Consider the following 25628-nt stretch of genomic DNA (forward strand, 5'->3'; position numbering starts at 1 on the left):
TGGCCAAAGGTTAAGAGAGATAAGCTGAAGAGTGATACCAAACATTATATTAGGAATGACCCTTACCTGTGGAGGCAATGCTCGGATCAAATGCTACGAAGGTGTGTAAGTGCCAGTAAGTTTCATTCTATTTTGACTTTTTGTCATTCATTTGCATGTGGGGGGCACTTTGGTCCAAAGCGGATGGCTCGTAAGATGTTAGAAAGTGGTTTTTATTGGCCTACCCTGTTTAAAGATGCGTATTTATTTTGTAAATCTTGTGATAAATGTCAAAGGGGGGGAATATCTCTTGTAGAGACCAAATGAGTTAAACCCCCATATTATTTGTTGAGATTTTCGATGTCTGTGTATAGATTTCATGGGTCCTTTTTCTTCGTCATTTGGGTTCTTATATATTATACTTGCTGTCGATTATGTTTCCAAATGGGTGGAGGTAAAGGCCACCCGGACTAATGATTCGAGAATGGTTGCAGAATTTATTAAATCTAACATTTTTGTCCGTTTTGGAATGCCGAGAGCTATAGTCAGTGACAGGGGCACCCATTTTTGCAATAAGACGATCGCTGCTTTGTTTCGTAAGTATGGCATGCTCTACAAAGTGTCTACCCCCTATCATCTACAGACGAATGGTCAGGCCGAAGTGTCGAATAGGGAGGTTAAGTCAATTTTAGAGAAAATGGTGCGGCCTGATAGGAATGACTGGAGTTTGAAGTTGGAAGATGCTCTTTGGGCTTACCATACTGCATATAAAACGCCGATTGGGATGTCTCCATACAGGTTAGTTTTTGGGAAGCCATGCCACCTCCTAGTGAAATTTGAACACCGAGCATTTTGGGCGCTTAAGCTGTGTAACATGGACCTTATGGAGGTCGGAGGACATAAAAAGCTCCAATTACAAGAGTTGGAGGAACTAAGGAATGAAGCCTATGAGAATTCAGCAATTTATAAGGAAAAGAGCAAAGTCTTCCATAACCAACAAGTCTCAAGGAAGTCATTTGTCGTAGGGCAAAAAGTTCTCCTTTATCACTCGAGACTTAAGTTTTTTCCCGATAAGTTGCGTTCTTGTTGGATTGGCCCGTTTGTCATTTCTAATATTTTTTATTATGGTGCAGTGGAAATCCAAAGTCTGATAACGGAGAAGAAGTTCGTAGTCAATGGTCACCGTCTAAAGCCTTATTATGAAGGGTTTAATAGTGAACAAGTGGAAATTATGTCTCTTGATGATCCAAGTCGTGAGGTCTAAACAGCTGATGGCCATGTCTAACTAAAGACATTAAAGAAAGGCGCTGCTTGAGAGGCAACCCAAGAAATACAGAATTAGTTATGCTCATCTTTCATTACTTTGCGATTTTTCAGTTGTAGTTTTCTATTTTGATTGTTTTTGTGGTGATGAACAGAAAACTAGCAGTTTCAAGGCGTGCCCACGCCTTGACAGAAATTCTTTTGAACATTATTAGGATGCAATGGTCAAAAGACCAGGTCCTCCAAGGCGTGCCCACGCCTTCCAACCCTTTCGATAGCGAAAAAAAAATATTTTGACCAAGACCCTACTTTTTTCACTTTTCCTTCTTCTTTGACTGGTATTGTCCACACCTTTGCCCAATTTCTGTCGTCTACGTTTGACTACATCTTCTTCATTTTCTTTGTGCCGTCCGCCGCCACCTCCGAAGATCCACCGCCCGTCGTCGCCATTGCTGGCTGCTCTCTCTCTCTCTCTCTCTGCCACAGCCGTCCTCCTGCGCGCCCCACAGGATGCGATGCAGCAGAGCGCCTCAGCGCGCACCTGCATGCGGGACCAGCCCCAGGCCCGTGACAGTGCGCGCGACTCCAGTGCGAGACAGCCCGCGCGCGCAAGCTTGGCCCAACCGCGAACACCTTCGTCAGCACGCGACCTCCCCTGCGCACAGCCAGCACCTGCGCGACCCAGCAGCAGGCGCGCACGGCCAGTCGTACGCACGCAACCCACAGCAGCCGCGCATTCTCCTCTCGCACGTGCCTTCATCGCGAGCCTTTGTCTCGCCGTGCGTCACTGCCTCGGCCCCCTCCAGTGTGAAAGAAAACAAACAAAGAAAAGTGGTACCCCTATTTCTCTCATTTTGCACTGGTGACTACGGTCTGGGATTTTTATTGCTGAATTTTCGCTTCTTGTTGGGTTAACATAATTGTTAGTTATCGGAGGACCATTTGATTGTTGTCTGAAAGTGAGAGAACTCGTATCTGCCTTTCATTGATTATCTATTTTGGGGGACATCTGTGGGCTCTGGTGAATTTGATAGTTGGTACACGTGGTCAGTTACTCGCCGATTGTTGACTATTATTGTCTGATATTTTAATTTGTGGGGTGTTGGATCTGTTTTCTTTATTGTTGTCTGCCAAGTGACACCAGTGGGGCACTTTTGTGTATATCTGCATGTCCTTGTTTGGCGGGTCCATCCTCCTACTGTGCTCCCCCTGCTTGGGAGTCCCAATATCGTTCCCTCCAAGACTCTATCTATGACCTGGGCGACCGACTTAAGGGACTGGGTGCCCGCCTTGCAGTGATGCAGGTCTTCGCCCGTACTCAGGCAGATAACCAAGCAGCTTTCTTTGCTTATATTGGTTTCACTCCATCTCATCCTCCTCCGCCTTAGTGTCTTGGTGCCCCCTCTCGGTGGTCAGGGAAGTTTCTCTCCTTTTCTCCTACTACTTCATTTGTCATTTCTACATTGAGGGCAATGTAGCTTTTAGGTGTGGGGGAGCGGTTCCCATTATTTCTTTTGGTTTCCATTATTTCTTTTGGTTTCCATTATTTCTTTTGGTTTTGGTACCAAAAAAATGAAAATGGAAAACAGGAAAATGAAAAAAATGATGAAAACAATGTAGTTAGTCGGCTTTCTGTTCATTTCTATGTTTGTTAGTGCTGGAGCGTGTTGCTATGATGAATTATACAATCATGGTGCACAGGTATATGGTCAAATATGCTAGCTGGGCATTTTGTTTTTTCCTTGGCAATATCGTTGCTGGACTTGACACACTTTTGTAACTTTTGGAAGCTTTTGAGCCTTGCATGAGCACATTATTCTTGTTTGCTCTATTTTTGTTTGATTGAGTGGGTATCGCACATGATATTGGCATTCTAGAACTTACTATTTTGTACATGTCGAGACCACATTTTGTTGAACTGGATGCATTTGAAATGATAAGGGTATTTAGGATTAAACCTCCTTTAACTTCCTAAAAACCATGCATTCATCTTGTCTCCCAATAGTAAACCAATTTGAGCTTTTATCCGTCGAGTTTGTTTGTTAGCCATGTTGATAACCCAAGACCTCTTTAGACTTTCTTGTTCACCCCTGTGTTGTCAAGGGATGTCTGAATTCCATCATTTGTGCAAGGCAAATAAATCTGGGGTCGCAAGTGTTGTTAGAGTAGAATCTGTATGATGCTATCTTTGTGCATCTGGAACAAAAAGGGGAGAAATTGTCAATAAGTTGCTGATCAGAAGACTCTGTCTTACAGGGCGTGCCCACGCCTTGCAAGACATTTTCTGTCAGAAAAAAAAGTATTTGGCGGCACTTGCACAATGTGTACAGCAGGTGAAACTGTCTTGTTTGTGGAATTCCTCCGATGAAGCATTGTGGTTATGTGGTGGATATAGGTCATTCTCTTGACACACTACGCCTATCTATACCTTCCTATCCTGCCTTTTACCTAAGCCCCATTTCAACCCTAACAAAGTCCCTTTGATTTATGTATTCAGTTCACTTTTGAGTGGTGGAGATGTGATAAATGTGCAAGCTTATGGTAATGTCATTCCGTGATGTTAATTTGAGCGTTCCTAGTATTCATACATTTTCTTTGAATTACCACCTGTCCGGTGTGTTCTAATTTTGGCAATATTGTCTGGAATGCGGAATGTTTGTGCTAGTATAGATGACTAAGAAACTGTTGCTATCTTGATTGTGCTATTGAGCTCCGAAATGCTTGAGGGCAAGCATTGTCTAGGTGTGGGGGGATTTGATAGAGCGGTTATTGAGCACATTTTACACTATTATTCTGTCCTAATTTTGGCTACTCATGGCGCTAAGAATTGGGAATTTGCTCATATTTGATATTTGTGTAAATTATAGGTGGTTGGTGTTAAAAATAATCTTTTGAGACAAATTTCTAGAAGACCCTTTATTTCAGGACGTGCCCACGCTAGAAATTGTATAGGGTTACCCAAAAGCCGGACCCACGAGCTTGGTAACAGCAGGAGAACCAATTAAGGAACCAGGTCCACGTGGACCAGATGCGTGGGATTAGAACCATTAGACAAAGCTTGCTCCTGATTTGACTCCTACTGGCGGTGCTACAAAGAAGAAAACAAGCCAGATTCACGAGGAATCACTACCTTAGCTTTAGTTTTCCTTTTTTTGCATCTGTCAGACATCCAAGACTTTTCCCTTGCTTTTTGGCTTTTACGTTTTGACTCTTTTGCTTTTGCTTTGGATCTGTACAATTTTCGTTGGCTTTGGCATTGAACTTTCGGATTCAGTACGGACTCTAACGCAGAGACAAGCAAGACTTTTCACTTTTTCTTTCTTCGTTACTTCATCGTTCCAGATTCTTTGATGTTTGTGTGGATGAAATCAATTAAATCGCGCAAGATTGATATGATGCGGAGCGGCTAAATTCCCCTTCTACCCAAGGGTTAACGTGAAGGCGCGGTCCATAACATCTGTGAGATCTAATCGAATTTTCACTATTTCGTCCAATTTGTTGCTATTCTTGCGTTTTCTGAATTAATTGTTCATGGGTATTTTATTAAGTGAATATCAACGGCTGGGTATTTGATTTAATTTAATAGCCTACTGTCACGTCAATTAAATTGAATCCGTAATTGTTCGTTTAGTTGACAATTAGTGACAACCACCATAATTGGCTTTATGTTGGGGGAACGCAAGATCTAATTTAAATAAATCCTCTTAGCGTGTTTATTGGTTAGGGTTGGGTTCTTCTAGTTTTAATGCAATTGGATAATTAAATTCCTACGGTCGTACCTAGGGTTGTTTCTGGTTAGAGAAGCAATCAATGGTCGTGCCTTGACTGTCAAAAAAGTAAGGAAGAACTGGTTGTCAGAACTTCTTGATAGCTATAACCAACCTAGAGACGGATGAATGAAATATCTTTGCATCAATGATCATTTAATTGGACCGTACCTGAAAAGTTGATCCTTTGGGTAGAATTTTATTAATTGCTATTTTTAGTAAATTGTACTTGGTAAGTTAGCTTTGAATTTTGTTTATTTTATTTTTATTTTCACCTCATTAATTATCCCCCAATTTATTCTATTGACGTGGAAAGAAACAATTTCCAACCCGTTCCCTGTAGAATCGACTCTACTTGCCATTGTATGCAATTTTAGTATATTTATAGACAATTCTGGTATATCGGATCAAGCAAACTTTTCGGAAACATGGTGAATCAAGTAACCCATTGCACACCTAGGGTCCCTGCTCCAGTACTCGGATTTGTTTTATAATTAATTGTGGTGGTGATTAGGACTTTTTAGTAATTATTATTGTACAGGTTCGGCACCTACCAGTAAGTGAAATAGATAGACTAAAAAATATATAATTTATCTATTTCACTTGTTATACTGGATCTTACGGAGCCTGCTTTTGTACAACATGATTCGGATCAAATCATAGAAATAATTCTCTTCAAGCGAGCCAGCCTATCCTCCCCTCTGTATAAGGCTTACACAGCGGTTGGAATAAAGACATATTTGATTGTGAACCACTGTAGTGTCTTTGGGAAAGTTTGATTGCAGGAAATCCGAGAGTACTTAGGAGAGCTACTCTTAGATGGTCACTATATTGAGGAAAGTTGACGATATAATGCTTGAAATAAAAGCACCGAAAGTTTGTGGAGGCTCTCTGATTAGGGGTTAATGTTCTTTGTTTGCACTTTTTGAGTATTTCCATTAATATGTAAATGGTATTGAAGTCATGCTTGGGGTGATTGTCTTTTTTCGCAATTGAGGAACTACTTTGTGAAGTACTACTTATACAGTTAAAGTAATTTCTGATCTCCCTAGATTTCTGCTGAGAGGCAATTAACTTTTGTTGCAAACTTGTGATGCAGAAAGCTGTTTTTTGATGGATGCCAGCATTTTACCCTTTGTTTTTCCTGAGAATATGTCTTGTTAAAGTTGAAATCTTAGATTATGCTATTGAAATCTTAAATGAGTTGGAACGAATTTTTTGAAGATTAGATTGGTAAAGAATAAAGATGGACAGCTTTACTTAGCAGTAAAAGTTCTATTTATAAGTCATAAAGGTGCTGAAACATTACTGGATATGTTTGTGTACTATATAAGCATCTATCATTGGACAACATGAATTTGGTGAATATTTGCTGGAGGTTTCTGGTTTGCATGTACTTGAGCAGTAAAGGTTTGTACTACATTTTCTATTAGTTTTCTCTATTGTATCTTTGTACCATCAATAAAAGGTTTTCTCTTTCTGCAGAATGGACTGTCCCAGAATTTTGCCACCATCTAGTCTGCAGGATTGGAGGCTCAAAGTTAACAGCACTTTTGATGTTAGAGCCTCTGCTAACTAAGCATTCATTTTAAAACTGCACAGTGATTGTATGCTTTAAAGAAGGTTAGGTTACAGCTACTGTTTGATAACCTCTCCATCCTTTTATGTTATGTGTCAGCAGCTCTTGTTCTGTTGTATGTTCCACTAGTTTGATATTAAACAGATTTAAGTATAGACTTGATTCAATTCAATTGTGGGTTGACTCCAATTATTCAGACTTGAGAACAACAAAAAAGCAAAGAAGAATATGCATCGGATCCACATCTGCATCATAATTCTGTCATGTATAGGCACATTAATGTGCATGGGTGTGAGGCTGCTAATTGCTACCTCATTAGGCTGGACGCATTCCTTGTCTTCTTGATTGAACTCGAAAATAATGAATTAGGGGAATACTTTATTTCATTGATTCAAAAGAATATATACAACAGGTTTCAGCCTATATTAGGAAACTATACACAATTATATCCTTAATCCTAGGAATAAGATTTTACCCCAATTTAGCTCCTCTAATCTCTCCTAATTTACACGGTTTTATTACTCAATATTCTACTTCCCAAAAATACAGATTTTTCCACACTCCCCCTCAAGCTGGTTTGAAGATATCTTTCATCACCAGCTTGCTCACTAACAAATCAAACTGTTTTTTGGGAAGACTCTTTGTAAGCAGATCTGCCACTTGGTCTCTAGTTGGCACATAGGTCATACAGACTACACCTCCTTCTATTTTTTCTTTGATGAAGTGCTTATCTACTTCAACATGTTTCGTTCGGTCATGAAGAACTGGATTGTGAGCAATAGAAATAGCCGCTTTATTGTCACAATACAATTTCATAGGAAGTACTTCTGAAACCTTCAACTCCTGTAATATTCTTCTAATCCATATCACTTCACAAATACCTTGAGCAACAGCCCGGAACTCTGCTTCTACACTGCTCCTTGCCACAACATTCTGCTTCTTACTTCTCCAAGTTACCAAATTACCTCCCACATACGTACAATATCCAGAAGTTGATCTTCTATCTGTTATACATCCAGCCCAATCCGCATCGGTATAGGCTTCAACTTGAAGATGTCCTCGTGCCTTAAAGAAAATACCTTTGCCAGGTGTTCCCTTTAGGTACCTTAGGATTCTATGAATTGCTTCAAAGTGCTCTGAGCCTGGTGAATGCATGAACTGACTAACAATACTTACTGGAAATGCTATGTCAGGCCGAGTGTGTGATAAATAAATAAGTCTTCCAACTAGTCTTTGAAACTTTTCTCTGTCTCTTACTTTCTCTACACTAGCTGGTTGAAGTTTCAAATTTGGCTCCATGGGAGTTTCAGCTGGCCTGCATCCCATCATACCTGTCTCTTTGAGCAAATCAAGCACATACTTCTTCTGACTTACAACAATTCCCTCCTTGGATCGTGCAAACTCCATCCCGAGAAAATACTTTAAGTTTCCCAAGTCCTTGATTTCGAATTCCTTGGCTAGAAACTTCTTCGAATTCTCTAATCCTCCACAATCATCCCCTGTTAAAATAATGTCATCGACGTATACAATTAAGATTGCAACTTTACCTTCTTTTGAATGCCTATAAAACAAAGTATGGTCAGCCTGACTTTGTAAGAAACCAAATTTTTTAACCGCTTTGCTGAAGCGTTCAAACCAAGCTCTTGGTGATTGTTTAAGTCCATAAAGAGATTTCTTCAGTTTGCAAACTTTTCCAACACCATATTTGTCTACAAAACCTGGAGGAAGACTCATAAACACCTCCTCTTCTAGGTCTCCATTAAGAAAGGCATTTTTCACATCAAGTTGGTACAAAGGCCAATTTGCATTAATAGCAAGAGATAAAAGGACCCGAATAGAATTTATCTTGGCAACAGGGGCAAATGTTTCTTGATAATCTATTCCATGGGTTTGTGTAAAACCCTTCGCAACTAATCTGGCCTTGTACCTTTCTACAGTACCATCTGCTTTGCTTTTAACTGTAAACACCCATTTGCACCCAACAATCTTTTTCTCCCTAGGCAACTCCACCACATCCCATGTATCATTCTTCCTCAATGCTTCCATCTCTTCAAACACTGCAGATTTCCAGTTCTGATCAACCAACGCTTCTTTAATGTTTCTAGGAATCACAAGTTTTGAAATTTCAGTGGTAAAGGCTCTATATTTAGGGGAAAGGTTATCATAGGACACATATTTGGAAATTGGATGCCTAGTACAAGTACGGGTTCCTTTCCTAATGGCAATGGGAAGATCAAGATCAGATTCTTGAGTAGGAAGGTTTAAAACTGGGTCAGATTCTGGAACAGCAGAAGAAAAGAAAGGTAAAGTATTACCTGATGTATTTGGACAGACTTCCCTCGAGGACTTCTCATGAACAGGAGCTGAACTCATCAATGGACCTTCACCCTTTTTAAAAATATTTCTCCTAGTGTATACCACAGGCTCAAGATTGGAACGATTTTTTTCTCGTCGTAATATTTCCATATCTGATAAACCAATATCAGTTTCTGCACTATCAAATTGAGGGATCTTCGTTTCCTTATCTGTTTCAAAAATTATAGTTGGTAAAGCTTCAGTTTCCCAAAAATTTGATTCACTAGAATTCTCCCCCTGAATCAAAGGTTTGTTAAAGAAAGGAAGACCTTCAAAAAAGGTTGCATCCATAGTGACAAAGACTTTCCGTGTGAGAGGATTAAAGAATTTGTACCCTTTTTGATTTGGAGCATAACCAACAAAGACACATTTTTCGGCCCTAGGATCCAACTTGGACCGAGATTTCTTTGGAATATGCACATAAGCAGTGCAACCAAATATTTTTAAAGGCAAATCTGAATTAACTCTTGATTCAGGGAAATTTTTTTTAAAACACTCTAAAGGAGTACTATATTGTAAGACCTTGGAAGGCATCCTATTAATTAGGTATGATGCTGTTAAAACAGCATCCCCCCAAAAATATTTTGGTAAGTTCATATAAAACATCATGGCACGAGCGACTTCCAACAGATGTTTGTTTTTACGCTCGGCAATTCCATTTTGTTCGGGGGTATCAGTGCAAGAAGACTGATGTAAAATCCCTTTTTCTTCAAAAAATGTTCCAAGGATACTATTATAATACTCTGTTCCATTATCAGACCGCAAAATACTTGCTTTTGTTTGAAATTGATTTTCTATCATGTTATAGAAATTTTGAAAAATGGTTGCTACTTCTGACTTCTTATGCATTAAGTATACCCAACATAGACGAGTATGGTCGTCTATGAATGTTACAAACCACCTTTTTCCCAAAGCAGTAGTAACCCTTGAGGGTCCCCAAACATCACTATGAAACAGATAAAATGGTTTTGATGGTAAATAAGGCCTTGGGACATAAGATTTTCGTTGACTTTTAGCAAGCAAACAACTTTCACATTTCAGTTTTAGGGGGTTCACATTCTTAAAAAGCAAAGGAAACCAATGTTTTAGATAAATAAAACTAGGATGGCCCAATCTGTAATGCCAAACCATTATTTGTTCATAAGCAGATACAGAAATATTACTACTAGACTCTTGAGCAATTTGAGCACTAGGTGAATTATCCTCAAGACAGTAAAGGCCATTGATCATTCTAGCTCTGCCAATCGTCATCCTCGAATTCTTGTCCTGAAAAGCACAATGAGATTCATCGAAAATAGCCAAACAATTAGAATCTTTTGTTAGTTTACTCACTGATAAAAGACTGCTGGCCAATTTTGGAACATGAAGAACAGATTTCAGGTTAACATTTTTTGAGATCTGTATTGAACCTTTTCCAGCAACAGGAGAGAAACCTCCATCTGCAACCTTGATCTTTTTATTTCCAGAACATGGTGTATATGATTGGAAGAGTTTAAAAGAATTTGTCATATGGTCTGAGGCTCCAGAGTCTATGATCCATGGAGCAGGAAAGGTTGAGGAATTAGACAAAAAAGAATTGAATAGAGCCTTAGATCCAATACCTGTATGAGCCATAGAAGCATTAGGAAAGTCAGATGAGGTAGAACTGGATTTCAGTAGCATAAGAAGATGCTCCATTTGTTCTTTGGTGAAGGGGCCAGCATCAGCTTCATTAGCAGTAGGAACTCCTCGTCCAGACTTCTCTCCTCCTTTGTTTTTCCAATTTGGAGGTTTTCCGTGCAGTTTCCAACATGTGTCACGAGTGTGACGAGGCTTATTACAATAGTCACACCAGACCTGTGATTTTTCACTGGATTTTTCTCCTGTTCTACGCTGATAAGTTGATGTTTTAAAGGATGAGGCAACCTCTAAAGCTGATCCTTCAACAGCAATTCCAGGACCCTTCTTTCCCAGCATTACATTTCTTCTGCTTTCCTCCCTTCTAACCTCTGAGAACACCTCACCAATTGAAGGAAGAGGCTGTCTCCCAATAATTCTCCCTCTAACTTCATCAAATTCAACGTTTAGCCCTGGCAGAAATTTAAAGATTCGGCTGTCTTCAACAGTTTTCTTATGATGCTGAAAATCCTCTGTTGATTTCCACTCATAGCTGTTGAAGAGATCCAAATCCTGCCATATTCGCTTAAGCGAATTGAAATATTTTGTGACAGTGTCTTCCCCTTGACGTAGATCTCCAATTTTGAGAGTCAACTCGAAAATTCGGGACTGATTTCCCAAATCAGAGTACATCTGATTGATATTTTCCCATAACTCTTGTGCCGTTGAATAGCACATGTAGTTAGAACTGATATCTTCCTCCATTGAGTTTACAAGCCATGTCATAACCATGGAGTTTTCCGCGTCCCATGTTGCATAAGCAGGATCCGTGCATATTGGAGCCTTTGTTTCACCAGTTAAATACCCCATCTTGCCACGACCTCTGATATACATCCGGACTGCTTGTGACCATCGGAGAAAATTATCTCCATTCAGCCGAATGGTAGTAATCTGAATTGAGTGAGAATCAACCCCAGTTTTCAAGGATTCGATTCTGTTTTTTGATGAAGAGGCAGTAGTTTGAGGATTAATGGTAGAGTCTGATGATGTTTCAGACATGATGAAGGGACAGGGGACAATGTGAAAAAACAACTAGGAGGAAAAATCAGGCAAACCTAGCTCTGATGCCAACTCGAAAATAATGAATTAGGGGAATACTTTATTTCATTGATTCAAAAGAATATATACAACAGGTTTCAGCCTATATTAGGAAACTATACACAATTATATCCTTAATCCTAGGAATAAGATTTTACCCCAATTTAGCTCCTCTAATCTCTCCTAATTTACACGGTTTTATTACTCAATATTCTACTTCCCAAAAATACAGATTTTTCCACAATTGACTTCTCTTTTTGCAATTCATAATAAATGGATCTAATTGCTGCTACTGCAAAAGTTGAATTTTGAACATGATTCGTTGAAAAAGAAACAGGAAGGAGCTCTGTCATACATGTAAGATCTTGTTAGAGGTTGCGATTAATGCCAAAGGAATGAATCTTTAGATACTTGATAGCTCTTCACAGAATAGAACAAACTACTACCCAGAACCAAACTATTCTTCCTTATCCTCAACATTGGTATTTGTTAGCTATGATACATTTGCTATTGTTCCACTTTGAAGGTGGAAAGCTTCAATTAATGAGGGTCTGGCATGTTTAAACAATCACAATTTTTTCAATATCCATATTGTTCTACTATCCATGGTAGATTGAAGAGTCGGGCATAATTACTGGATTAACTATCAACAGCTAAGAGATCAGCACTAATACTTCCATCCCTTGGTTGATTGTAATTTGTAAGTGCTTGTTAGCTTTAGCCCGAGTTATCTCTCACTGCAGGTTTCGGACTTGTGTTATTCCCCACTGGGGGAAGAGCATTTGAGCAGACAAGCTTCCCAGATTTGGTGTTAGAAGCACAGTGGAAGCCTTGTGATTGTCTACTGTTGATCATGTTCAGAGTAGCTTCCCAGATTTGGTGTTAGAAGCACAGTTGCGATCCTCAACTTTTTGTCTACAAGAATTACTCCATGCGTGTACAGAAAGATCTAGCTACCAAAAATATCAAAACCCTGAAGCTGAATGTTGGTTATTGGGGGAGAGGAAGGTGCGGTGGATGGATTCAGAGGTAATGTATAGTAGAGAACTGGGAGAAGGTGGAGGGAGCACCACATGGACTTAGCGGAAGGTATGCAGTAAAGATCAGGTCTCAATGTTCTGGAGTGGAATTTATGGTACAAATGTGTGCATCTTTACATGAAAAAGTCTTGAAGGTTAGATTTCGACTTCTGAAACCTTGTCCTTCCATTATCCTCTAGTTTCGGACAATGTACTCCACTAACATGAATACATGATGTTAGGAACTCAGTTTCCCGCCCAATGAAGCTTTGGGCATCTGGAAAAAGTAATAGAGCTCAGTCACAACAAAAGTAAGGAAATTACGACAGATGAAGCATATATCAGGGCTATATTTACTAGTAATTTTGATATATCAGAACTATATTTACTAATGTTTGACAAAACAAAGAACGGTTTAAGCCACTGCAAAAATGGACATATGAGCACTATTTGAGCTATTCAAAAGGAATTAGGCCCTTAGCAGGCAATTTTGTACACTATGATCATCAAATGCTTGATGCACATGGTATATTTACTAGTTTCAAAACTTAGAATGGTTAGCTTCGGTCATTTTTATTGACCAGTAGCAGAATACTCTGACCCAATGACAGGAAGATCTTCTAGCCGCAACTTTGTCTTCTGAATAAGGAGATCAATCTCTTTGCGCTTGTTGTCACTATAGTGTTTGTGTGTAAGCTCAAAAAGCCTTCTTTTTCTAGTGTTGTATACCCATTGCACAATGAAACCAGGATACTGTATCCGAGGTGGGATCTGCTGGTTAAGAGGTATAAAATGTGCAACACACTTGTGCATCACAGACTCCGCAGGAAACTCATCCCGGTGGAAACTATAAAACACCTCTCTATTACTATGGGGTTGCTCAAATCTGACATTTCTCAACTCTGCCTCTTCAGGACGATAAAACATTTATCCAGCTACAATCATGCTCCCATCTGCTGTCTCAATAATGTCCTGCATATATACTACTAGTTCACGATTTTTCCAGAAAAAGCATGAAAAAATAGCACTACGTAGGCAAATGAATTTCAAAGTTTGAGCATACATATTTGAAATTTAAACAAGCTAATAATCATGAAAGAACTATAGGCACCTACTTTCATATATAGGATCACCTCTACTAAAAACAAACCAGTAACAATGTAGCGGAACATTCCAATCATATAGTGCTAGTGCAATTCCTACAACAGGACAACTCTTTTAGAATGTAGCATAGCTCCAAGAGTCATCAAACAAGGACATTCATAAGACAATGTGAATTGCCAAAATATTTCATGAGTCACACCTCAAAGGTGTGAGATGATTGGAAAGCGCAGGAGGATGTGCAGTAGCAAAGCAGCAGCTCAATAGGAGACCACTAACTAATTCTACAACTCCAAAGACAAAGACCACCCCAAAAAGGAAAGGGAAAAAAATAATGATGGCAATCAGACAGCACCCTAATAATAATACAAAGGCATATGATGTATAATCTACATCTCGGGAAGTAAAAAAATTGAATGGCAAGAAGGGTAGCAAAACCTTTAAATGATAATTGGATATCTTGGTTTCAATGCATTCAACCAAATTCTTCAGATTTCTATACAAAACAAGGTATTAACACTTCAAAATCCTTCTGAATAAAAGCTGGAAAACAAGGTATATATATATATATATATATATATATCCTTCTCCCTCATAATCCCTTGGACAACAAGATCAGCAAAATTCAGCAAGTACCTTGATTATGGCCAACTTAGGCTTCTGATTTTGTTCCTCAGGTACCAAAAGCACAGGATCCTCCTTTATGATATCAAATATAGGAAAATATAACACGTTAGATGAAGAGACTTTCTGGCGCAACAATTCCCAATATTTATCACTTCTCAGAAGGAGCATTTACAGAACGAGCCACTTTTCAACTTAAAGAGAATAAAAAAAAAAAAGAAAACCCTAGAAAAAACCCTGGCAAGTTTTGATGCAATCCCAAAACCCAACATCTTCTTGAAAAAAAAATTATTGACAAAGGGACGCTTTTGTTTCCAAAAAATTATCAAAAATAAATATATAATGCAAACACGCGGGAAAAATAATGTAGAGATTGCATCATACAAACACATAGGAGACATTTATTTTTTCCTTTATGTTGCCTCTTTTATGTTTTTCTTGTGTAAGAGAGCATAAATGCTTATATACATATTTTCATAGGTTCTATTAGTATCATCACAAGTGAAAGACGTCGTATAAACACCAAAAAGTTAATGTTGCTAAAGTCAAATTGTGGTAAATCTTTGCTATACTTCTGCTGATCAGCCAAAAGGAAAGTACACAAACGTGCAGCAGGTACAGAAGCAAAATCAGCTCATAATATTCAACTTGCTCAATGACTACACCTAGTAAATTTTTCTTTGCAGCGTCTTTTATGGTACAGATCCCATTAGTTAGCATCCTCTTTCGGTTATCCCCTCCACAAGAAAAAAAAAAGAAAAAAAAAATACTCTCACCAACTTAAAGAAAAAACAGCTGATTTTCACCCAAACACCTTCGCAATGAGTATAAAATTTTCCCCCCTCTGTAGACAAAGTAGGATGATACAAAGTTAACAGGAAAAGCTCCAAGCCATACTATCAAATTCAACCCAAATAAAAGCCCAATCAACAGAACATTTCCCCACAACTTTACTAAAAACCCCCAGTATCTCAAATAACAAGTAGCTTAAAATAACTGATCGCAAGAAAGACAGATTACAAATCAATATAAAATCAAAACAAGCTACCCAATGCCTAGCTCCAAAAGAAAGTTATATCCAAAAAAATTTTGAACTGATATATTCCCATAAAGAAAAAAGATTAAAAAAAAGATCATTTTGACAGAGAAAACTGGACAAAGAGATGTAGAAGAAATCACTCACTTACAAGGTGATACTGATTTCCATCAAATGCGAAAGAGTGATAATGCTTCCTCGACTCTGTTCCTTCTCCAGAAACCCTAATAACGTCGCCCACGGGACGTGGGTCCTCAACACTCTCCTCTTCCTCCTCATCCTCCTCCCTGTTTTGCTTGACGACGGCTAAGGGATCGGCGGCTACAGATTCTTCTTCTACTCCGCCGGCGGTCATTTTCTACGCCAGAGCAACGGTTGGTTTTGGGAAGCAAACCAGAGCAGAGCCTTTTTCTACTAGTAATACTTTTTGGAAGTTTTTGAGTTTTTTAAGGCGCCAAGAAGGAAGATTAGGAAAAAGGTCAATAATTTGGCTAATTTACGTTACTTCCCCCATAATAGCGGGTATGTTGCACTGTGCCCCTGAGTTTATTTTATCAGCACTTTGTCCCCTTTGATTTTTTTTTTTTTTTGTCAAATGTCCCCTTTGATTAAAAGTTAAATTTTGCTGTTAATTTTTCCATATAAATTCTATGTGGCTAAGTTAATTTACATTTATTTTCTCTCCTAATATTAGTATTGAGTATCTAAAAATTATATTTATGTGTAGATTTTCTTTAACTTATTCTTTATTTTTAAGGTAGTTTTTGCTATTAATAATTTAATCTAAGTCCTATTGGAAATTGGATATAGGTACTAACATAATATAATTACTATGCCAAAATGCTTTGGAATATTTTCTGTCACAATCTAGAGCACTACCTTAAGATTTAAGGTAGAATATATTTTATGTATAGAATATATTGTTCACTACAAACACTAGTGAACAACAGCAGAATAATAAAAGATTGAGTTAAATTAAATTGAAGAGCATATTTATGTTTACAAATAATAATAATAATAAGAAAGAAAAAGAAGTGACAGCATAGGAGGAGACATAGAAAGAAAAGAGGAAAGATACATTTATTTTTTGCATGTTCTTATCTTGGATATGCATCAAGAAATATAAAGATAATAATTTTGACTTTGCAAGCACAAATGTGATGACTTGCCATGTCAATGTATTATTTTATGTAAATGTGTAGACTCTTTCTTGTAACATCAGTTTGCTATTTTTGACGAGCTCAATATTAGAAATTTTTTGCAAAGGAGTATTGGTCAATCAAATTAGTGCTGAGGAAAGTGATAAATGATGTCCAAACTGTGGCTCATAACTGGATAAGCATCAACGAACTAAGAATAAATTGGATGATTAACTTAGTTTGGGAATCTAAATACCAGATTTTTAGTTGAATCAATTTCTAGTTTGACTCTTTAGTACTTACCTTTGATTTTTGTTGGAAAGCTACTTAGGTTTTCCTTTGCTTAGTGAAGTTGTAATAGCTAGTTAGTTACTTGTGGTTGTTTTTTTGCACTGAGAGTTTTGCACTATGTAAATTCTTAATAGCTTATCAACAAGCTTGGTAATTGAAAATATTAAAATGAATTCTTTCAAGCCCTACACAATGCATATAATTCTACACGCCTTCTTTTTGGGTGGAAAAGATGGCAAAATTATTTAACTTTAGCTAAGGGGTGCAAAATGTTGATAAGAATTTGGGAGGCAAGGTACAACTTTCCCATAATTTTAGGGGTCTACTACAAGAGAGCATATCTTTTCTTGGGACTACATTGTCAATATGAATTTGAAATTTTATTGGGCCACCATCAAAACGCCACATCAACTATGCAGATCAGACCACCTCAAATCCAATAATTTTCTTTGCGCTTTGAATTTAAAATAAAGAAGAAAAATTAAGCTCAAAGCCGACAATTGAGCCTTGAACCCACAAAATGTCTCGGGCTTGACAGCCAGCGGAACCCAACTATTTTAACCCGCTAATTTTTTTTTGTTGACAAATGACAAACTGTCCTAATGCCAAATCAACTAAATAAGATATGAATTAATCTTTTATATACTGATGGTATATACACTTTTATCATTTGATACATGACACATAATTCGAATTTAAATTTGAAATCCAAATTTTACATGTGTATCATGCACTGTTAGTGTCAGTGTATATAAAATTAACTCATAAAACATTATATGTCACTCAATTTTCATTACAAGTTTGAATTACAACTATAGGTTGGCCAAAGCTCACTTTAGTTTACAGGGACATCAGTCAGATAACTACTATGAGATTTTTGTTTTGGTCCTCCAATCTTCCTCCTTTTTTTGTTTGGGGGGGGGGGGGGTAAGACTTAAAAGTCTCCCTGCGGACATACTTAAAATATAATTAGTTTAATAAAATCATTTCGAACGCTACATAATTGTAGTTATTGATGTCTCGCCTGTACTTGATTAGATGGGGTAATCTCATTTAGGACAGAAATTATCTAGAATCCATAACTCAAGGATGTAGTATGAGGTCTGATTAATCAAAGAGAAGAAAGAAAAAAAAAACAATAGAGTTTATTGCACCATTGCTAGGCAAAATATCATGCAAAAATGTTGCTATAACCTAGCACATCATTGGCATATGGTTGTTGATGTTTTCTTGGTCTTTTATGAGGAAGCTTGGCAAATGGATTAATTGACTAGAGTGTGAAACTTCTTGTGCTTGGTGAGTTTTTAGTTTGGAATATGACTTCAGAAAATAACGCCTTTTGGATACGTCTCTCGAATTCATTATTGCGGCGCCAGAAAGCGTGCTTTTATTGCATCATTACGTAGACCAAGTTTTTGTAGGAATTAACATGACTTGTCTTGTTGTCTAGCAGTCTGAAAGCAAAAATTGTGGAGCACAGCAAACCTCCTTATTGTCAAGAAAATTATGAATGGATGCCAATTAATACATCATTAGTAGAAGTTTCGTCCAAATTAACAGAAAATTTGTGTGATATAAAGAGGCAAGAGGACAAGTTTCACATCAATTAATATCACAAGAGTTAATTTCATATACAGTAACAATATATATATACTGTCAATGTTGGAGCATGATAACTAATATAAATTTAAATGTAGAATCCAAATTTTGTATATAGATTCAACATCTAATAATGATAGTGTATACATTGTTAATTTATAGAAAATTAATCCATCTCATAATGGCATAACTCATATATCTGGACATTGATTGGACAATGATGAGATCTTAATGATCCTAAAATCAACAATCAAATCAATAGAGAATCATGATGACATAAGATTTGAAAAAAGGTGCCAAAGCAATATGCAGTAAAAAAAAATTTAATAAAAGAACCCTGTTAAACTCTTTCATAATCCAATCACCACGTGCTTATCAGACAATTAAACCCCTAACATGACTCATCCTGCCTCAACTCATTCACGAACCAAATCCAAATGAGCCCTAAATATTTAATTTATGTAGGAAACCTTGGTCTAATCATTACAAGCTTCATTCATGCCAATAAAAAAGGGCTTGATTCATGCAACAAAATACCAAGTTTCTCTTGTACGGTTATGCTCCACCAGAGGGCTAGGAACATTACAACTATTATAATTTTCTAATTCTTTAGCTTTCTCCCAATTGACACTGATGAGTGATGACAAGCAATTGACCTTTTTGTTCATTCAACTTTGTGAAAAGGGTCAAGAAGGGATCATTTGGACTTGAGGACTATGTTCTAATTAGACTCTTCTCTAAGAGATTAACATTTGCGATTAGATGTATGTGAGATAAAATAATTATTGAGAGCATAAAAAATGATCGAAAATTGTAATTATGATGTCAGTAAAATAATATTTGGGAATTATTGCTATCCAAACACACTTAATTAGGTCAATTCATTGATCTCGTTATTGAATTTCATTCCTTATCACAATTCTGCCGTATTTGCTGCATTTCCCTGGAAACAAAGAGCTTGGAAATCAGTTGCTTTAACAAGTCAACATTTACTTTACATGTCCCTACTAGCTTTTTTTTTAAAAAAAAAAAAGAGAAAGAAAAAAAAAGGGAAGAGGAAAGAAACTTTGTATATGCCTGTGTCTAATAAAAATAAACCATGAGAAAATATTGAGACCGAATTAAAGTTGAGCTCATTATGCATTCTTTATGCATGAATTCTGATAATAATAACGATTCTGAATCGATAATAATAAGCCTTTGGTTCAATCAATTAGAGTTAACAGTAGCATATAAATCCCTTCTCCCCAATCCACAAAAAGAGCGGCAAAGTAATTTCGACTGGCATCACTTGATGTCGCAGTAGTCAATCAATTCCGGTAAAATGCTAGTCAATATATGCTATAAATGGTAAGATTGGATTCTGTTATCAACTGCTGCAGTTTTTTTTTTCCTCTCAAAATCTAATTGTACATAATCAAATAGTACAATGTTTGTTTGTTCAATGTGATTATCTGCGTATAACTTATAATGATTTTTTTTGAAGTGTAAGCGAGGGTTTTGAATTCGGAACTCCTCACTTGTATTCTCTCCTCTTGTACTATTCGGTTCATCACTCCCTTCAACTTATAATAATTTTGACTTCTATGAATCGTGTTAGAGTTTGTTTTATTAGATAAATGAAAATTCGTTATTTACCCTAAATGGAGAGGATCCTAAACCGTACAACAATGGAAACTCTTAATCAATCAAAGCTAAAAATGGTTATTAAACTCACCACACCCTCCATAACTCTTCCATAATGAAAGATCTAAAGTACAATAGGGCTTGTGACGCCTTTGCAAGCGAACAACAAAAGGGCTAGACCTAGAAGGACCTCCTAAGTGATAGTATCTAAAACGCTTTAACGGCGGCAGTACCAACCGGAGTTGTAATAAGACGATCACGCCTTTAAAGTTCTGACCCAAATTCAGTGCCTGAGGTAACCCTTGTCCCCTGCTCTGATTGGCTCTTTTTCTCTGCTACTTTCTGTGACCAACTGCAATTTTTTCCGTTGGGATTGTGATGCTTTGAGCTTTTCTCTCTGTAACTTTTTTTTTTTTTTTTTTTACAAATAAAAATAGATGCTTCTTGATTCATGCAGACGTTTAATGAGTACGAAAAGCATGCATGTACAGTGTGTAATACAAGTGTCTCTGTTGGGATGGTTTTCATACAACTTCTGTTCAAAAAAAAAAAAAATTATAGTCATCAAATTGTATTATATTTCAACTTGTTGCTGTTGTTATTTTTAAAGGATTATTCATTGTAAAACTTTCTTTCCTTTTTTTTTTTTTGGGTTTTGGTGAAATTATACAAAGCTGTAGTTAGCAATACATAACCTTTTTGTGTTTCTTTTTATTTTAGAAATATAATAGCCTTCTCCTTGACCTGATAATATATTACTAGAAAATCTCATCCTCTAAGACAAAAGAAGACCAATTTTTAATGGAATTGCAATTCATCCCAAATCACTGAACAATTACAAGTACCATGTCAAACCTTAAAATGGCATCCTCAACTTAAAATGCACAAATCCCTCCATATCTACTATGAAACAATCACATTATCTTCACCATCATCTGCCTACACATTACACTAGCAAGGAGTAAGGGTTGAAGTCTGAACAATACACGTTCATTTTCAAGTGTACAAGTATATGTTAAATGTACACTAAATGTGTGAATCAAACTTTTACTCAAAATACTGAAGGGGTCGAGGGTTGAGCTGAGCAACGTATGGTTAATATTATGCTTTCATTTATACAAATGTATATTAAATTTGACAACTTAATTGAGTGGAAAAATCATGAACCTACACATTTAAATCTGTGACTTGTTAGACCTTTGGCAAAAGAAGAATGGAAGTGTTTAGGAGGAAACATCCAACTAGATCAAGGCTTCAGCGGAACTGGCCAGTTTGGTGGAAACTCATACAATGCTCACGCCTTTAAAGTACACACCAAAATTTCAGTCTCTGATCAGACTTAGCTAACACTTGTCCCCCTTGCTGGAATGGGATGGGATTTTCTATCTCTCTCTCTCTCTTCTAAAATCGATGACCAACTGGAAATTTTTTCTGTTGTGATTGTGATGTTGCTTCTTTCAGTAATAATCAATACTCTCTTTCTCTTTATGTTATACATATAATTAAAAGAAAAGGGATGCATGCATACGTTAATAGAACACAAAAGGCATGCAGAAAAGAAAGGCATGTATGCAAATGTGTACAATTCTAAGTGGAAGAAGATGAGATCAAAGCCATCAGAATGGCATGCAGAGTACAGGACAACTAATAGGCCCTGCAGATGCTGCTATTTTTGTCTCCCTCTCATACAATAGCTTTAACTAAAGCTGGGGGCTAAAATATGTGCAAGTTCGTATAACTAGAAGATGTTTGGTCCTTCAGGAAAAAATTGTGTGCTGTCCTTTATTTTTCCTTTGTTGTCAGTTGTACTTGTAAGCTGTAACAGACCCTTTTGACCATCTTACTATAATATTCCCTCCATCATCTTCTTTCCTTTTTGCTTTCAACCTTCATCCTACTTTCTTTTGTGTTTTCCTTGTCAATTTGCTGCTTTCTTCTCCCTCTCCTATTTAAGATTTCAAAGGTTCTTGAAAAGCCTCCATCCTATCAATACATTTGTTGCGTATAAAAACACTTTGTATTTTCCTTCTCAATTTGCTGCTTTCTTCTCCCTCTCCTATTTTAAAGATTTCAAAGGTGTTTGAAAAGTCTCGTTCTATCAATACATTTACTGCATACAAAAACACACACAACACAGAGTAAGAAAGAAGAATCAATATTTTAAGGAGCAATCATGCAGGTAGTGAAGGAGTCATCAAGCATCCCAATGGACAAACCCGGAGAATCCCATTCCCTAGGATTGAGAATGGAGTCAATCTATGAGAAGGTGCGCCTCTTGGCATCAGGCAATGCGGTGGTCATCTTCACCATGAGTGGCTGCTGCATGTGTCATGTTGTTAAGCAACTGCTCTTTGGCTTAGGCGTAGCCCCGACAATCGTGGAGCTCGACCACGACGCTGCTGGCCGTGAAATCCATTCCCTTCTCTTGCAGCTCTCTGGCAAAACTCAGCAACAACCTGTTCCTGCAGTCTTTGTGGGGGGCAAGTTCTTGGGTGGCATTGAAACAGTCATGGCTTGCCATATTAATGGCAGTCTGGTTCCTCTCCTTAAGGATGCCGGAGCGCTTTGGCTCTGATTTCTTGATCAGCTTCATAATATCATTACCAGAATTTCTCACAACCCCTGAACCCCATTACTGTCCTTTTTTCTACTTTTGCTTTTAGTAGTTTTTTGACGTGTGAATTAGTAGAATGTCGGTACTTATTATAGGTTAAGCCGGGCTAACAAGATAGCAACTTAATGATCTGATATGATCAGAGGCTATAATTTCTGTTGGATAGGAGACACAGAGGAGTTAGCTTGGATGAATGGAAATGTTTAGATGAAGTGGGATTATTACTGTGTAATATTGTTCATCATCTAACAAGAACTAGAGATTAATCATATGGATTCAAGGGAGTCATATATCAATCTTTTTCAGTGCCCCTATTTAATTAGTCGGCTAATATCACATTGCAAATGCTCTTTCTATTGCTGTTAACATCCTAAATTCGAGCTAATAAATTGGTTACAACTTACAAGTAACTGCATGCTAATTGGTATCAAAACAAGCTGTTCAACCAGAGATGAGCCCCTCATGCTACTTGGGATTTTCTGTGTCCTGCTTTTTGTTTTACGTTCTCGGCTTTTATGCCTGTTTAACCCAGTTTTCATGCCAATATATCTGTTCTTGACCACAGCAAGGATAGAGCTTTCATGCCTTGTCTTTGCTTTGCCCCTTAAAGAAAAGAACAAACAAAAAATCTTAAGGACTCAATTTGTCCCGGTCAAATCTTACCCTGAATTTGAACTCTCATGACTTACTTGACGTGCGTCGTGTGGGATTGCGGTGTATTCCTCAAATTTGGTATGTCGACTCGAGTCCAAAAATGACTAGAGTCGGAGCATGTTCCAGGTAAAAAAAAAAAAAAAAATCTTGCATTTTAATTTAGACTTTAAGGTACACAGTGATGTCCTCATAGGTCTCTACATATGCCACCAGATCATTTTCTTATTCATATGCAACAGTTTGCGAATAGTTTAATACCTTGAAGTGACCTTGCTCATTATCTCTTGTATCTCTTTGATAATTAACTTTTTCAACTGATTGAGGAATTTGACGAGCAATCTTAATAATGGATCAGTTCGTGCTGTTCTAGTAAGTTCATAATAGTAGAGTACACGTTCCACTTCGATTTAAGAAATTGAAACAATGGTTACTCTTTTTATGGAAATTGTTTTGCGATTCTGACTGCAATAGGCCAAAAGATAAAGAGGAAGGAGCTATTTTGATTTTGATCCATTTAAGACAATATATATGTTCCTTCTATTTTGGTAAAATTGAAGGCAACTCTTTATTAGCCCAATTGGAGCTAATCTACATGCTACTAAGTACCACCATCTATAAAGATATAAAATGAAAATTAATAGATGAAAAAATTATTGTTTCCCTCATGGACATTGGCAATTGGCAACTAATTACTGGGGATTAAGCAACAGCCCCTAAAAGAGTCACTTTCATTAGTCACTTGTGCTTTCTGTGAACTGAATTCTACTGATGGATTAAGCTCGAATTTGCCTGATAATATATCTGCTGATTACAAGCCTTAAATTAAGGAATAAACAAAATCTTACTGATGTTTAAGTTGAAGGTCTAAGGCATCAGTTTCTATTATATCAAGGTTGTGAATTCAAAGCTTGTGCTGTTATTCATGCTCAAGAATTCATACTCTAAATTTGGGACGTCTAAAAATAACAAGCAATGCTGAGCCTTTGAGCCTGCCTTACAGCTCTTGCTCATGGTGTTGATACATCAGTACAGATGACCAGACGGGAGATAAATAAAACAAAGAAATTATAGCAACTTCTTTCCATTATTTCAATAACTCAGAGCAACAAACTAAGGGGTGCACAAAGCTCTGAAGATATCAAAATTACATGATCAGATAAACAAAAGGAAATTACGTCAAAGCAGGGTAATAAAGGTTAAAATTAGAGTTACAACTCAGAATTGAGAAAACTAAGATTCGTACATTAGGGGGAAAAAAAAAGGAAAAAAAGCAGCTCATATTCATTCGAGTAAATTTGTACAGAATGAGCATCAAAGGCACAGTACACATGTTACATTACCTAGAATCTTGTTAGTTGCATAGATGTCCCTAAATGGCAAGGTTTTGGTGGGGGGCAGATGAGCATCAAAGGAAAATACATTGGACCAAATGGAGTGCACTCACTGAGGTTAAAGAAAAGGGAGGACTAGGCTTCAGGGACCTGGAAATGCTCAACACAGCCTTACTAGCAAAGCAACTGTGGAGGATCATTGCTCAGCCTAATAGGCTTGTTAGTAGAGTTATGAGAGCAAAATACATGAAAAGAGAACAGGATTGGATGAGGCAAGCTTCTACATCAGCATCATACCTATGGAAGAGCCTACTGAGTGCAAGATTCCTTTTGATAAATGGCATAAGAAAACAAGTTGGGGATGGGAGTACTATTCATGGTGTGGCAAGACAGATGGATACCAGATTCAAGAGATGGCAAAGTGGAACAAGATAGAGCAGCAAATGGGGACGTCCAATATGTCAAAGATTTGATGAAACAAGGACAATGGGATAAGGAGCTACTGAAATAAATATTTAGTAGAGAGATGGCCCAAAAGATTGCAAAAATACCACTCAGTATATACCAAAGAAAGGACAGGCTAATCTGGAACCACTCAAAGACTGGAGAGTACACAGTGAGATCAGGTTATGCACTAGCAAAGGAAATGGAGGCACAGGCAACAAAAACAGTGCAGATCAAGGAGCAGACAAGTAGCCATAACAGGAAGGAAAGTTTGTGGAAAAAAGTGTGGGGAACAAATGTTAAACACAAACTGAAACACTTTATTTGGAAATGTCTGCAAAACTGTATTCCAGTTAATGACTTGGTGCACAGAAGAACAGGGAAGGGGGACAACATATGCACAAGCTGTGGGGATGGAATTGAAACTCTAGAGCATCTGTTTTTTGAATGTGACTATGCTAAGAAGATTTGGAAACTCAGTCCAATCAGCTGGGATGGATTAATAGACCTGCA

General features: G+C 37.4%; 2 protein-coding genes across 2 annotated transcripts; both read left to right on the forward strand.

Moving 5' to 3' along the window:
* The first annotated feature begins 22245 nt into the window (after positions 1–22245).
* LOC113773162 (glutaredoxin-C9-like) lies at positions 22246–22647 on the forward strand. The gene has a single exon (XM_027317724.1). It carries the CDS (start codon positions 22246–22248, stop codon positions 22645–22647), a length of 402 nt encoding a protein of 133 aa, XP_027173525.1.
* Positions 22648–24713: 2066 nt separating this feature from the next.
* On the forward strand, positions 24714–25106 carry LOC113773871 (uncharacterized mitochondrial protein AtMg00310-like). Its single transcript, XM_027318474.1, has one exon. It carries the CDS (start codon positions 24714–24716, stop codon positions 25104–25106), a length of 393 nt encoding a protein of 130 aa, XP_027174275.1.
* Positions 25107–25628: the final 522 nt, after the last annotated feature.

The sequence above is a fragment of the Coffea eugenioides genome, chromosome 6, assembly GCF_003713205.1.
Source record: "Coffea eugenioides isolate CCC68of chromosome 6, Ceug_1.0, whole genome shotgun sequence".
In the NCBI taxonomy this organism is placed as follows: Eukaryota; Viridiplantae; Streptophyta; class Magnoliopsida; order Gentianales; family Rubiaceae; genus Coffea; species Coffea eugenioides.